This window comes from Rattus rattus, chromosome 1, assembly GCF_011064425.1.
Source record: "Rattus rattus isolate New Zealand chromosome 1, Rrattus_CSIRO_v1, whole genome shotgun sequence".
NCBI lineage: Eukaryota > Metazoa > Chordata > Mammalia > Rodentia > Muridae > Rattus > Rattus rattus.
In genome coordinates, this window is record NC_046154.1 from 46,780,773 (window position 1) to 46,795,877 (window position 15,105).

General features: G+C 45.9%; 1 protein-coding gene and 1 non-coding gene across 2 annotated transcripts in view; both read left to right on the forward strand.

The window, feature by feature from the left end:
• The window catches only part of Scp2 (sterol carrier protein 2), a 72,353-nt gene extending 64,972 nt beyond the window's left edge, over positions 1-7,381 (forward strand). The window contains exons 15-16 of the mRNA XM_032900762.1: positions 3,700-3,779; positions 6,377-7,381. Coding sequence (XP_032756653.1) covers positions 3,700-3,779; positions 6,377-6,472 — 176 coding nt within the window. The 3' untranslated portion in view covers positions 6,473-7,381. The remainder of the gene's footprint in view (positions 1-3,699; positions 3,780-6,376) is intronic.
• Positions 7,382-9,032: 1,651 nt separating this feature from the next.
• Positions 9,033-9,140, forward strand: LOC116890391. Its single transcript, XR_004386597.1, has one exon. It is a non-coding gene; the product is annotated as a U6 spliceosomal RNA (small nuclear RNA).
• The last annotated feature ends 5,965 nt before the right edge of the window (positions 9,141-15,105 follow it).

Below are 15,105 nucleotides of genomic sequence, written 5' to 3' on the forward strand. Positions count from 1 at the left end.
ATTACAGATGGTTGTGAGCCACCATGTGGTTGCTGGGAATTGAACTCAGAACCTCTGGAAGAGCAGTCAGTGCTCTTAACCACTGAGCCATCTCAAAACCGGGTTTCTTTATGTAACAAAACTCTGTCTGTCCTGGAACTCTTTGTAGACCAGGCTGACCTCACAAAGATCTGCCTGCTTCTGCCTCCCGAGTGCTGTGATTAAGGTGTGCACCACCACACTGGGCAAGGCGACTCTTTTGAAGAAAAAAATTTTCTTCTTAATTATGTATTTACGTACATATCTCTGAGGATGTGTACATATGGAGTACAGGAGCCTGAGGAGCCTAGAAGAGGACAGTGGATCTCCTGGGGCTGGAGTTCCAGTCAGCTCTGAGATCCTGACCTGGGTGCTGGGAACTGAAAGGGGCTCCTCTGTAAGAGCAGTGTATGCACTCTCCTACTCTCCTTCCTCTCTCTGGCTCCCCTCCTCTGTGACCACTCGGATCCCAGGCTTGCCTGGCTTCTCTCACTGAGTCGCCCTGGCCTGCTGAACAGTGACAGAGGACCCATCCAGTGTGGGCAGTCTTCCTGCCTCAGCCTTCTGAGTGGGGACTGCCATTCCAGCCCCTGGCCCATCTCTTTCTTCAGGTCCTGTCATCTGAGCAGGCTATTGGCTGTTCTGTATTCGTGACACCCTCTGCAGGGCACTTGGAGACACAACAGTAAACAAGACTGAGGCGAGTCTGCCCCCTTGACGTTTCGTTCTTTGTACAAATTCAGATAGGAGGTTGGGATTTAGCTCAGTGGTAGAGCGCTTGCCTAGGAAGCGCAAGGCCCTGGGTTCGGTCCCCAGCTCAAAAAAAAAAAAAAAAAAAAAAAGAACAAATTCAGATAGGAAACATACACAAGTGCACAGCGTGGTTTTAGATGAGTGCAATAAATAACAAAATAGAGGGGTAGAAGGCGACTTGGTTTGGGGGAAAGGGTGACTTTCATTTGAGCTAATCTCTTATAAGATGAGGAGGGTACTGACTGATGCCTAGAACACTGCTGGCAAATCTGATTTCTTAGTGAGTTTGCCCCTTTGTGCTGGGATGTCTTCAGACATTTCTTTGGGGTGGGAGTGTTAAGTCATCAGTGCACCCATCTCAGCCAGGGCTGTGCTACAGTGCCCTGTTTTATATTCAGTTGTCTCACATGTTTTATGGTACCTAGTACAGGCAGGTTGTTTGTGTTTGTTTTTAAGCCACATCTACCAGGGTACTGTTGTTGTAAAATTATAAAAACAGCAGTCTTTTACCCCCACTAGATTTGGCACCGCAGTGCCCCAAGATTTCTGATAGAAATCTTCACCTCAGTCAACAAAGCCTCTCACCCGCTTTGCTCCATCCCATATCTCACTGCCGGTGGCCTCTCTCTGAGCCTGGCAACAATCTCTCTACCCATCCAGTTCCCAAGGCAGGTTTCCATGCCAGAAACACACATCCCAATTCCGTGGTGGCTTAGTGTCCCAGCTGCCACACACTCTCTTAAACTTAATCCGCCACAAGAAAGAACACACAACACAATAACCTCTGATCCAATTGATACGATATAATTGCCCACCTAAACATACAAAAGCCCTATACACATCCATTCCTTAAGAACATTCATAACAACCTGTAAAGGTACAGAGTGGAATCTTAACATCCAACTCCATGTTCTCTCAGCAGCTTCCTCTCCTGTCTCCTCCTGTTCCAGTCTCCTTCTCTTCCCTCAAACTTTTCTCCCGCCCATCCTTCCTTCTCCTCCAATGACAGGCCTTGTTCTATCTTGTACCTGCCTTCACCTGTATGACATCCTACAGGGTACAGTAGATAATTTATATTCAATAAAGTCTATGTTTAAAAAACCTTTTAGGCTGGGTCATGCTGGCACACATCTTTAATCCCAGCACTTGGGGGAGACAGAGGCAGGCAGATCTCTGTGAGTTCAAGACCAGACTAATCTACCTAGTGAGTTCCAGGATGGCCATGCATATTTGCATGTGTATGGCGAATGCCTATCTGTGGTATCCTGATCTGTCACTTTGTTATATTCCCTTGAGACAGGATCACTCACTGAACCTAAACTCAGAGCTGGGCTTGAGGCCAGCAAGCCCCAGTGACCTTCTAGTCCCCACACCCCTCCCCCAATGCTGTGACACCCAGCCTTTTATGGGGGTCCTGGGATCTGAACACGTGTGCAGCACCTGAGCTGTTCCCCAGCCCCTCCCCTAGCTTCTCTCAGCTGACTGTGAGGAGTTCTCTCACTGTTCTAGACACAGATTGTGGTAGATCTCTAAGTTGTAGGAACCTTCCCCTCCCGCTTCTCTTACACTACTTTAAAACTTGTAGTGGGGCCTGGTGAGATGGCCTGTGAGATAAAGGCACTGATCTCCAAGCCTGACAACACACTGGCATGGGTTTTCCCATGTGCATGTGAACACACACACACACACACACACACACACACACACACACACACACACACTGAATGAATGAATGAATGAATGAATGAATGAATGAATGGGGAAAAAAAGCAAAAGTAAAAACACCCAGCTACTCATTTGGGTGTTACCTGTGGCTGCTTTTTTACAATGCTTATACAGTATGACATAATTGTGACAGAGACCTGGTGACCCCAAAGCCTAAAGTATTTAGTGTCTGTTTTATTAAAAAAAAAAATGTTGACTAACCCCATATTTAGGTAATTATGTAATTTTTTTCTTGCAAAACAAATTATCATGACTTTAATGGTTTGAAAGAATATATACATCAGCTAGACTTGTACTTGTAATCCTAGTTTGGGGCTAGCCTGGGCTACATAGTAGGGACGCACTATGGTTAAAGAGCTGATGGCAGGCTAGCTCAGCTCTCTGCATAGGGTTATATAAAACTGCAGTCAAGTTCTCGGCCAGCGCTAGGCCCCATCTGGAGGTTTGATTGGGTTCGGCATCCAAGCTAGCACAGCTTGTTGGCACAGTATGTTTCCTGTGACTGTGAGAATGACAGCTTTAGTGGCTTTAGTGGCCCCCAGCTCCTTGGAAAGTATGTCCCTCTCTGTGGAAGTTTGCATGTACCAGCTAGGTCTTCAGAGCCAACAGGAGAGCAAGTGTGAGTTTGCTAGCAAGACGAATGCTTACTGAACATTAAATCCCAGGAATCCCTCTCAGCAGTGTTGCTCATTCCTTTGGCTGAAGCAACCAGGTCCTGCTCACACTGGCCCAAGGGATCATGCAAAGGCAGTCGGGGATCATGAGGCCACCCAGAGTCAGTCAGCCACAGTAACAGTAACACGCCTGTAGCTAAGAGGTCAGTTGGTTTTCCTCTACTTCTGTTGGTGAATACTGTTTCTGAGCAAATATGGAATCCTTGTTGAGGTTTACTCTAGAGTTGTCTCTGCATCATTGTTACTGCAAATAAAACACAGTTTTCAGATCAGGAGGCCCAGCTTCACTTCCTGACCATGGCTACATTGTGTTCCATGGTGAGGACACACGTGCTTTCCTACCTATTGAATGCTACAGTGCTACTCAACATCAAGGTTACCCTACCTTACCAGACCACCACAGAAGTGTTCCCCTCCACTGTCCTCATGCTGCTTCAACTGCGTCTCATGGAAGGAGTGGTCTCTGGGTGTCTGTGTTCTGATGTTCCCTCCTCTCTTTCTCCTTTTCTCCTGCACACGTCTGCTTTAGATAAGAAGGCTGACTGCACAATCACCATGGCTGACTCAGACTTGCTGGCTTTGATGACTGGTAAAATGAACCCTCAGTCGGTGAGTACAGTGGGCTCTGACCCTGACGGGACAAGACGTTTGTAGGACCACACCATCCTGGGTATTAGAGGAGGCTGAGACAGCCTCTGCACTGAGCATGGAAGAAACAGATCTATAAGAGTTCCATGCAGCGGTTAGGGAGAGAATTACCCTATAAAGCGTCTGCCGCCCAAGTGTGAGAACTTGCCTTTGGATTGCTAGTACTGGGCGCGGCTATCCATGTCTGCAGTCTCAGCGTTGGGGAGACAGAGACACGTGAATCCCTTGGACTCACTGGCCAGCCAGCTTACGGAGCTGGTGAGCTCTAGCCTCAGGGAGAGAGAGGTCCTGTCTCACAAAATACAGTGGAGAGCAAACTGAGGAGACACCCTTGGCTGATCTCTCCCTCTCTCATCAAACACAGCCAATATGCCATTCCTGGCTGTGTCAGCCCACATGGCAGAGAGAACAGGCGTCAGGAAAGGCGCACCACGTAAGTTAGCAGGGCGGGGTAGAAGGCAGCACTTTAGGGAGGAAGAGGTGGTGTTGAACATGTTCTTCTGTGCTCCCCTTCATGCCTGAGCTCTTCCTTTTCCTAAACCCTCTTTCCCTGACAGACTTCCCTTTCCAAGTCCCCTCCTTCAAGGACTGATTGAGTACAGTCCCTCGTGTGGCCTAGCTTAGTGCCCCCATTAGATCCTGAGGGTCACAGAAGACAAGTGACATCTTACTGTTGAGCACAATACCTGATGGTTTTAGGTTGCTATAAAGAGTTGTTAGATTTAAAGGTGCGTTTAACTAAACTGTACATGGGCCTCATATGGTTCTTCCTGGTCCCCAAGTTGTCAAGGAGTTCTTCCTGATAAACAGAGTGCACCAGCTAGATACACTGAGCCCTCCATCAGCAGAAAAGAAGCCCAAGGCTTTCCTCTCTGTTGTAACCTCATTTTTAGTTGTTTAGATCTTGTTTCTGGTATTCCCAGATAATTCATGACTGGACAAAACTAAGCCTGGCTTCTTTTATTCCTTTTTAAGTGGGTTTTCTCGGTGTGCCTCAGTAACGCCATGGCGAGCAGCGTGCACATTGATGGTTCAGCGCTACACCTGCCCTGGTGCTGACATTACCAACCACAGTCCACTCCAGAGACCTGGATGGGACAGAGGCCACCAGCACAGGAGCTGGCTGCCATCCTCATCCCAGCTGCTGCGCCCGTTCTGTGCACACCGCACAGCTTGGCAGAGATTCACACTTCACACTGCACAGCTCTCTTAGAGGTTCACACTTCGCACATCCGCTGTCCTTGCTCTCCTATAGTTTGGCTGTGTACAAGTGTTTTTGGGGGGCATGGCATCAGCTTATTTTCCTTCGCACCCGTTAACACCCAGAAGAGCTGAAGATTAGAGTAGCAGACCTCTCTGCTAATGGCTAATGGCCTTTCCTTATGCTTACTAGAGGATTCGAGTGGGAATCAGTAAATGCAGTGGAAATTCTCATTTCAGTGTCTGGCTCTGGTTGAAACGAAGCAGGGATGTTGCCAGCAGAAACACAGAGACAAAGAACACCTCAGGGGCCAGATTAGCATGGTCCTCAGGCTTGGCTTCTCATGGATGACACATGTGCTTTCTCCATTATTTTCTCAGTAGCTTTTCTATAGTACAGCTGGTTCGTAGTTTTAAATAACATATGTTAAGTATATTGTGTTCTGAGACACCTGACCTTTAAATTGTCAGACAGAAGGCTTTGTGCCTTATAAAAAGGAAATATTTAGTTTGTCCCTACTGAGGGACTAGGGGTATTAGTGACCCTCACCAGGGTGTGGAAAAACCCAGCAATGCTGCTTGCATCTAACTATAAGGAACTTTTCTCATCCAGCTCTTCTGTATTGGGATACTGAGTTAAACACTAAGGCTATCAGGAATCATGCTGAGTTCTTCATTTTGCTACCTTTGAGTCTCCGTGGGATTTTGCTACACAGTAAACTTAGTGAACGCCATGTGATCTAGTCCCCAGCCCTGTTGGACGGAACAGTTCACTCTGCCCTTCCGTGGCTGAGGCTTTTCACGAGCCAGAGTCACAGGAATCTCCTCAACGGACAGGGTGTCCTCGGCACGGAGCAGCCCTGCAGGGAGAGCTGAGCGACTGGGGCAGAGGCCTCAGTGCTGCTCTAGCCGTCTGTTGACTCCTGAGCTTTCTAAGTGGGGCTTGAGTGTGCTTTCCCCAGCAGCCCCTGTAACTGAGAGGTCTGCTGCTTTAATCTTCGGTTCCTCTGGGTGAAATTGTCATTTTATATGTTAAGACCATATGTAATGTTTTAAAGAAAATTCATCCAGTGTCGATCTGTTTTGTCTAGTATTTGAACAAGGTACACTGCATTTGAGGTAGAGAGTTCCAAGTTTTAGGAGATGATGGTTGAGGGTTCCGCTCCCTTCTGTTCATAAAGCATGGCTGTTGGGAATTCTTCCTTTCAAGATCTGGTTCTAAATCTATTCCAGAAAACTAAGGTCTGTATTCTGCAGAAAGTTATGGGCCTGGGTAGATGACCTCAGGCTTGGATGGTCAAAGCTCTGGCAAGGGCTGAACAAAACACACTAACGACTTTTCCTTTTTATCACCACAGGCCTTCTTTCAAGGTAAACTGAAAATTGCCGGTAACATGGGCCTGGCCATGAAACTGCAAAGCCTGCAGCTTCAGCCGGACAAAGCTAAGCTGTGAAGAGTCCCTTTGGCAACCTCAGGATATCAAGACGAGATGTGTGGATATGTAGAAATCCACGGCTCCCTGTCAGGACTTAGACTGACACTTCCCGAATAGCATGAGATAGATTTCTTGCTAGGTGGCTGTGGCCAATTGTATTTCCCCCAAGTCGGGGGTGCAAAGGGCCTCCCAGGCTACACTGCTGCTTTGAGGACTTGCATTCTACTGTGCTTCATGAAGCTACTATGTTAATGATGGTTTGGGGTAAACTTGAGTTTCAGAATAAAGTTCAGAATAGTAAAATCTAAAGACTGTGTAAACAGAGCCCTTGTTTTGCTTAGAAGTACATTTAAGGATCGTTGTGTTGGACACTCGGTGCGACAGTTTCCCCTTAGGGGGACTGGAGAAGAAACAGATTTCCAGAGTTGACCAGGAATTAGTGCCTCACACTTAATTACCTGCATCAGTTTCTCACTAATAGTTCTTAAAATAAAATTCTGTACTGAGTGTTTAAAAAAAACTTTTAAAATGTTCTTTTCATGCCATCAGAAACAGTTCTTTTCTTCCCAAATAAAATACAAGAATTATGGTCAGAGCTTAAGAGAGAATTTACAGCTGAACAGAGCTGTTTTTAAAATATTTTTAAAGTGGGCATCTTTTAAAAAAATCAGCATCGGAGCTGTGGGATGCCATTGCTAAAAATAATTGAATAAAGTTTCTTCCAGAGATACAGGCTTCAAATTATAGTTTCATACTAGTAAGTTTATAAACTGGGTCTTACAAATTTCCTCTTTTATGCATTTGGTTGTCTGCATTTATCTTCCTTCCTAGTTTTTCTAACTCTAACGCTGTTTGTTATAATTTAGGTTTGGGATAAAAATATGCTTTTGGAAGATTTAAAAAGAAAATTAAAACAGCTCTTCCTGATTTCCTTGGCTTTTATTGTGTATGGGTTTTCTCCCCCAGTGTTCTCTAAGCTATGGAGCAAAGAAAACATTGGGTTCTTATAACCCAGATGTCGCTGGACATTATCTACCTATCGCTTTCACACAATTGCTAGTTCTTGACTGGGGAGGCGGGACATGTAGTGAGAAGAACACCAAGGACTCCTCTCTTAGGCAAGTAAATTACTGCTTGCCTGGGCCCTGTTTTCTGGGTTGTTAGAAGAGGTTTGAGTTGGTGGTCCCCCACTAGGATGGAGAGTTGAGCAGTCCCTAGATCAGTTGTTTGTTTTTGGAGAGGAGATTTGAGACAAAGTCTTATGTAATCCTGGCTGGCCTACACTCTTCACATAGCCAAGGCTGGTCTTGAACTTGTAGTAATCCTCCTGCCTCTGCCTCCTGAATGTTGGGGTCACAGTGCCCAGGTATATGCCCAGCTCTTCTTGTTCTTTCACCCAAAGGTCAGAGGTCAGAAGTCAGGTGCTTTGATTCCATCTAGGTGTTCAGGATCCTTGTTGGTGCTGTCAGGACTGTTCAGGCCCCCGGACCATTTAGCTTCCTGTGTTCTGTGATTGGCAGGGTATTTGGTTGACAGTGCCTGAGGGTAAATTAAACCAAGACAGGTTGACCTCAGGTCCCATAGGATGGATTCAGGGTGGCTTCTTAACTCTGAGAGGAAAGACCAAGGAGGAAGTGAAACGCCAGATTTCTCTGTAGTTTGTGTTTGTGGCATCCGTCTGTCCTCCCTGGTCCTAGATGACAGAAGATTCTAGAAGTAGGGTCTAGGAATCTATAAACGTAGAATGGTATAGATGTTGAAATAAGTTCACACATGAATGTAATTTATGTGTACGACAGGAAATACTCAATGTAAGAATGCAGGGCCAGTGCACTCCCCTTGAGCACTGATGGTTGGAAAAGAAGAGGTTAGCGGGCCAGGGTTACACTTGCAAGTGCTGCAATGTGACAGGCCGAGCTTCAGTTGTCCGCTGGGTCCAGATGCTGAGTCCCTTTGCTGTCCTCACCATCACCTGCTCCTGTGGCATCATGGCTGCAGGTTTCCACCCAGCGTCTGCAGCCGCTTCATTTCTCTAGATCGCTTTCCCAGTATTTGATGAGTGGTTGCAATGTAGAAGGCACTACGTTCCAGTGCAAGCTCTGGAGGAGGTGGTGAGCTTCAGTACAGCCCGGGAGACAAAGAGAATTGTTCCAGGCCATGGAGTGCTGTACAGCAGATGGCCAGGGTGCCATAAGAACGGTCTTGCAGTTAGGGACACCTATGAAGAAGTCGTTTAAAACTGAGGACAGAGGGCTGAGGAGGGTAGAACTAAGTGAGGAATGAGAGTTAAAAGGTGGCTGTTCCAAAACTTGCAAGGGGGTCAACGTGCGTAGGCCACAGTGGGTCAGAAGGACAGGCCCATGACGACAGCAGAAGGGACCCAGGAGCTCCATGTAGTAGGGCTGGTTATCCTGTAAGGCTGTAAGGTGTGCCGTTCTCGGTGCAGCCGCTGGGAGCTGAAGACAGGGCTCCCTGTTTGTTGCTCTGCCGCTGTCCACCTTGCCACCATGACAGAGGAAGAGGAGAAGCATGAAGTGTTCTTAACGCTTTCGGTCCTGTTTGTTCAAACAAAGCCACATGTGCTCACTCTTCGGCCCCACAAATACCGAATTGGAACGATACAGAGACGTTAGCATGGTCCCTGCACAGGGGTGACGGTCACATTTGTGAAGCGTTCCATGCTCTTAGCATCTATAAATCTATTTTGTACTTTTTGTACCCTGGGATACTTACAATCAAAACTTTACTAGCATGTTGAATAAATTTAGTCTCATTAGAACAGAAAACAAAAGTCGGGTGTCCCACCTAACTTCAAAACTCTACATGTACCTGCAGAGGGTAGTGGTGGGGTGTCTGTGGCCAGATTGTGACCCCCAGAACAGGGACCGAAAGCAGGGTGTCATGGTTTTAGCTTCCACCGTCACAGCTATGAGGTAACGTACTGAGCAAGGTGAGTGTCTGAAGGCAAAGGGGTGGTGTTCTCTACCAGGGTGTCTGTCAGCAATGGAGATGGGTATAGAAAAGTAGGCAGAGCTAGCTGGGAGAGCCTGGCCACCTGACACGGGAGAGCTGACTGCAGTGACTAGCTACTTCCAGGGTGGGCCCTCGCCGGCCCACAGCGAGACCTAACCGGAGTGTTTGAAACACATCTCTTGAATGTAAGTCTGGGGTGCCCAAGAAATTCCAGGTAGAAGTATTCAGGAAGGCATTCAGTTAACAAGCTTAGGGCGAAGTTATTTTGAGACAACATTTGGACTTCGTGCACATAGGGGTTTAATTTAAAGCTTCAAGAATGGATGGTATTACTTAGAGTTAAGGAATAGGGTTTGGGTAGGCCTTGGGTAAACCAGAGGAGAGGTTTGGGTATAAGCCTCGGGTAAACCAGAGGTGAGGTAGATAGGAAACTCTAGAAGAGCACAGCCAAAATTGGGAAGGGTCTGTGAGGTCAAGTAGTTTGATATCTGACAGAATTGGCACACATGGAAATCATCGGTGACCAGAATAAAATTAGCTCAATGGCATAGTAGGGGTGAAGGCTGAACTGGGATTGGCTTTGTAAAATTCAGGAACGTAAATGAGAGTTGTGTTTGGTTCCCAAGAATTCATTCTGTGCAGGCATATTATTTGATACACTGAAATTCAAGCCATTACTATATCACACACTGTTTTCCATACCCACCTGACCCCTGTCCCTGTCCCTGTCCCTGTCCCCATACACTTTGAAACTTAATCCATCCTTTCAGGAAGTTGTCTCCATTTGCCGCACAGCATTCCTTCATGGGCATATATTTCTGTCTCACCCAGAGAGCTCATTAGGACAAAATCTTCCCATGCATCTGGTCCGAGCACCCCCTCCCCCGGGCTTGACTGTCATTGCTTATGTGAGTGGAAGGGGGGAAAGGAGAAGAGAAGCTTACCAACAATTTCAACTGAAGGGCGTGTCTGAGGATGGAAACCTAGTCACAGAATCGCAGTCTGTTAAATAGACCATCTGCTGCCCTAATGATGAAAGAAAACATTAGGAATTCACATTAGGAATTCTTCCTTAGCCTGACTTGTCCTGATCTTTCTTTGAGAACATTCAGAATGTCTCATAAATCTTTCAGCTAAAAATGGGAGCCTGGAGTAAGTGTAAGAAAGATCAGTTCATGCAACTGGAGGAAATGGAGTTGTTGATGGGTTCATCATGACCTTTGCTGGTTTCTTCAGATGGGCTCACACAGATTCCTGCCATCTTCCTGGGTAAGCAGAGGAATGATGGGAAAGCCTGGGAAGGAGGAAGGGGGAGGCAGAGGCTTCTGGGGTCAGTACCTGACCAGGCCAGGTCTGCCCCTGCAAGCCAAGTTAGGATAAGCATCCAAGCTGCACTGGCCTTTAGTGTCTTTCTTTACAAAGGGAACCAGGTCATTTAGACTGTAAATACCTTGAATGTTCTAGAACTCATCTCTGTCCCCAGTGTTAATTAGAAGTAAGCCTTAAGAAAAACTTCAAACGAGGTTTTAAGCAGTTGTGAGCCACCAGATATGGGTGCTGGGACCTGAACTCAGGTCCTCTGCAAGAGCAGTGTGAACTCTTAACCATTGGACCACCTCTCCAGCCCCAATAACTATTTCTTGAAATAACGAAGATTAGACAGTAATAATTGAAGTTTTGTTTGTTTACTTGAGACAGTCTTCTTACAGCCCAGGCTAGCTCTAACTCACTGTGTAGCTGAGGATGACCTCCAACTCCTGATCTCCTGCCTCCACAGATCACACAGCCCCACAGCTGGGACTATGAACAGGTGTGCACCACCCCGTCCAGCCTAAGATCCCTTTCGGGTTGTGAAATACTTTGTTCTCCCCCCAACCCCAGGACTCCAGGGTTTCTCTGTGTAGCCTTGGCTGTCCTGGAACTTGATTTGTTCCGCTGACCTCCTTGGATCCCCATACACGTGTGACACACACATAACTAACACATCTTGAAGTGATTGTGCCTGCCGGGTATGAGGGTTAGTGGCTGTAGCTTAAAACGCCAAGTGCAAGTTAATCATGTGCTTCTGAGGTTATTTGAGAAAAGTTCTTTCATACGAAGGAGTGATTGGTGTGAAATATTCTGAGAATTCACTGAGTTCAGTTACTTGTGTTTAGTATCAAGGGAAATTTACCTTTAATCAACCATCTATATTCTTATGTTTCCTCAAGAACCATCAATTTTTTTTTCTTTTTTTTTTTTTTTTTTTCGGAGCTGGGGACCGAACCCAGGGCCTTGCGCTTCTTAGGCAAGCGCTCTACCACTGTGCTAAATCCCCAACCCCTCGAACCATCAATTTTTAAAAGATTTATTTTATGTGAGTACATTGTTCTCTCTTCAGACACACCGTAAGAGGGCATCGGATCCCCACTACAGATGATTGTGAGCCACCATGTGGTTGCTGGGAATTGAATTCAGGACTTCTGGAAGCATAGTCAGTGCTCTTAACCGCTGAGTCACCAGCCCAAGAACCATCAAATTTTTTAAAAATTATTTTTATTTTTAATTATGTTTATGTATGTGTCTGTGTATCTAATATGCAGGTGTCCCTAGAAGCCCCTAAAGTGTGTCAGATGCCCTGAAGCTGGAGTTACAGACAGTTTTGAGCTGCCTAACACGGGTGCTGAGAACTGAACCTTGGTCCTCTCTAGGAGTAGTAGGTGTTCTCAACCATTGACAGTTCTATCGAGCCCCACCACCCAATACCCTCCCTCTCCAGACTGGGTCTCTCTATGTAGTCCTGGCTGGCCTGGAACTTTGTAGGTAGGCCAGGCTGGCCTTAAACTCACAGGAAACCACCTGCCTCCGCCTCCTGAGTGCTGGGATAAAAGGCGTGATTAAAGGCATGCATCATTACCAGCTAGCCACAAACCATTAAATTTTAATCGCCTCTAAGCAGTAACTAAATGAACAGACACAGAACCACTTAGTATGACATTCAAAGACTTAGATTTTGCCAAATGTTGGAGTTCTAGCTGCTCTATGCAACGGCTGCTTTCTGAAGACAACAAAGTCCATAAATACTACTAACCAGAGAAGAAATCAGGTTGTACCTCCGTGTAAATGACTCCATGGGTTGGACCCACACTGGTAAGAATTAGGGATTTGTACTAAACAGCTGAAGAGGGGCCTGAAAGATTTACAGGCCATCAGGAACTACAGCCAAGTCTGGCCAAATCTTAGTTTTTCTCAATAGAGAGTTACAAAATCTCCTGGAAAGGTCTGATCTTAGATGTGTCTGGAGACTGCTGCAACGAGCAGCTCTTTAATTCTTGGTGAGAGCAGAGAATCTTGGGCTAGATTTCTGGCCCTTGAGAAGTGTGGAGTCCGATTCCATTTGGCTGGATGTTTTATCTGGTATGGGATTTTAGCCAGACTTCTTGAAGAACTATTTTTAAAAAATCTAAAACTCACTGCCCAAAGTGGCAGTCATATAGTCAGCTCTTAAGTCTTTGCTGCCGGTATTCCTGTTACCGTCTTCAGCAGGATGTTGACACAGCAGATGCTTGTCCTGGAGATGCTGCATTTGTGGCCATAAACATTGCATACATTGGGGACAAGTGATTATACCGTGCTGTTTATTTAAATTGCAGGCAACAGGGATGGAGGTGTAGCCTGGTGGTAGAAAGCTTTCCTAGTGTGTGCAAGGCCCTGGGTTTGATCACACTACTGGGGGAAAAAGAATTAAATTGGGTTGGAGAGATGCCTCAGTGATTTAGATCATAGGCTGCTCTTACAGAGGAACTGAGTTTGACTCCCAGCCCCCAAATGAGTGGATCACAATTGTCTGAGATTCCAACCCTTGGGAGATCCGATTTTTTTTTTTTTTTTGTTCCTTGGGCACCTTCATTCATGTGCACACACCCCCTCCACACACATATACAAGTAATTAAAATTTAATCTTTAAAGAAAATAAGGTTGCATAAGTTACAGGCAAACAGAAGTACTAGTTTTATAATCAACTACCCACTCTTGACCTTTTGTTCACCTGCAAGTTATTTTATAATTCACTTTTTAGAGTATGGTGTCTTCTGTAGTGTGAAAGACACAGGGTGTCCAATACTATACACTTTGTCGAGGTCAAAATAAATGGACATAGAGACACCACATGAATAGTTAGTTGGCTTAGGCAGTTCAAAGAAGCCTAGGTGTGACAGATGATATCCAAGGGTAGGGTGTGACGACAGCTCACACATGTGAGCAAACAAGATCAGAGAGGGTGCAGGTACAGAATGAGAAATTGTTGAAAATCAGTTGAGGACTGGAGAGGTAGCTCAGTGGTTATGAGCACTTGTTGCTCTTCCAGAGGACCCCAGTTCAATTCCCAGTACCCACACGGTAATTCAAAACCATCCATAACTCCAGTTGCAGGGGGGATCTGACACTCTGGGCACCAGGTGCATACATCGTACACACACATACAGGAAAGTCAAAAACTCATAAATTAATAAATCTTTAAAAAAATAAGAACCAGTTGAACTTCTTGGCAATAAAAACTGATAGTGAACAGAATAGAGGCAGGGACCACAGACATGTCCTAACCCTGAGGATGTTGTGAGATTGATCTAAGTAATGGCTGAGGGATCATCTGAACAGAGACCATGACCTTTCACTGGTGGCCATTTTTTTAGGGCTTCTTTTCAGTTATTTCTTCTATGAGCCAGAAAGAAGACTTGTTCCTCTTGTTTACATTTTATACTTGGACTTGGCCATAACTTTGGAAGAAGTGAACTCTTCCAAAGCTTTCAAGTTTTCAGTGCGTGAGCAGCCCAAGGTGGACCAACTGACTGGCCCTGCTTTCAGACCACCGAATGGCTGCTGCACAAGAGAATCTCACTGGGTCGGAACCTGAAGACCCAGGTTTCAGTTCTGCCTCCAGCTGTGGTTTTCCCATCATTCTCTGCTTCCTTGATGAGTTTTGTCTTTGTGTGTGTTCATGTGCACATGTGTGCACATGTCTTTGGAGACCAGAGGTCCTCACTAGGTGTCTTCCTCAGTTGCTCTCCAGTAGGCTCCTGGGGTTGGCCTGGCTGTACAATACTAGGGTGCTTTGCAGACAGGTCCTAGGCTTGCACAGCAAACATTTCACCAACTGCTCTGTGTTTCTACCCCTTTACCTTATTTTTTGCAAACCTAGAATTCACCAATTAAGCTAGACTAGATGCCATTCAGCCCCCGAGATCTCGTCTCTACCCAATACCTCCAATTTCTGACACTATAGGTGCATGCCATAATGTTGTGTTTTTTAGATATGGGTGCTGGGAATTGAACTCAGGGATTCCTGCAAGCACTTCGCAGACTGAGCCATCTCCCCAGCCCCAAATCTTGGCCTCTGTCCAAAGCCTTCAGTCAGCTGTGATAGTTGCAGGCCTAGAAGCACACGTACTTGAGAAGTAATAGGCAAGCAGATCAAAAGTTCAAGGCCCAGGCAACTTGAGATCCTGTCTCAAAATAAAAAAATAAAAATACGGTCCCCAGCTCCGAAAAAAAAAAAAAGAACCAAAAAAAAAAAAAAATAAAAATAAAAACTGAAGGGTTGGGGATTTGGCTCAGTGGTAGAGCGCTGCCTAGGAAGCGCAAGGTCCTGGGTTGATCCCCAGCCCGAAAAAAAAAAAAAAAAAAAAAAAAGAAAAAACTGA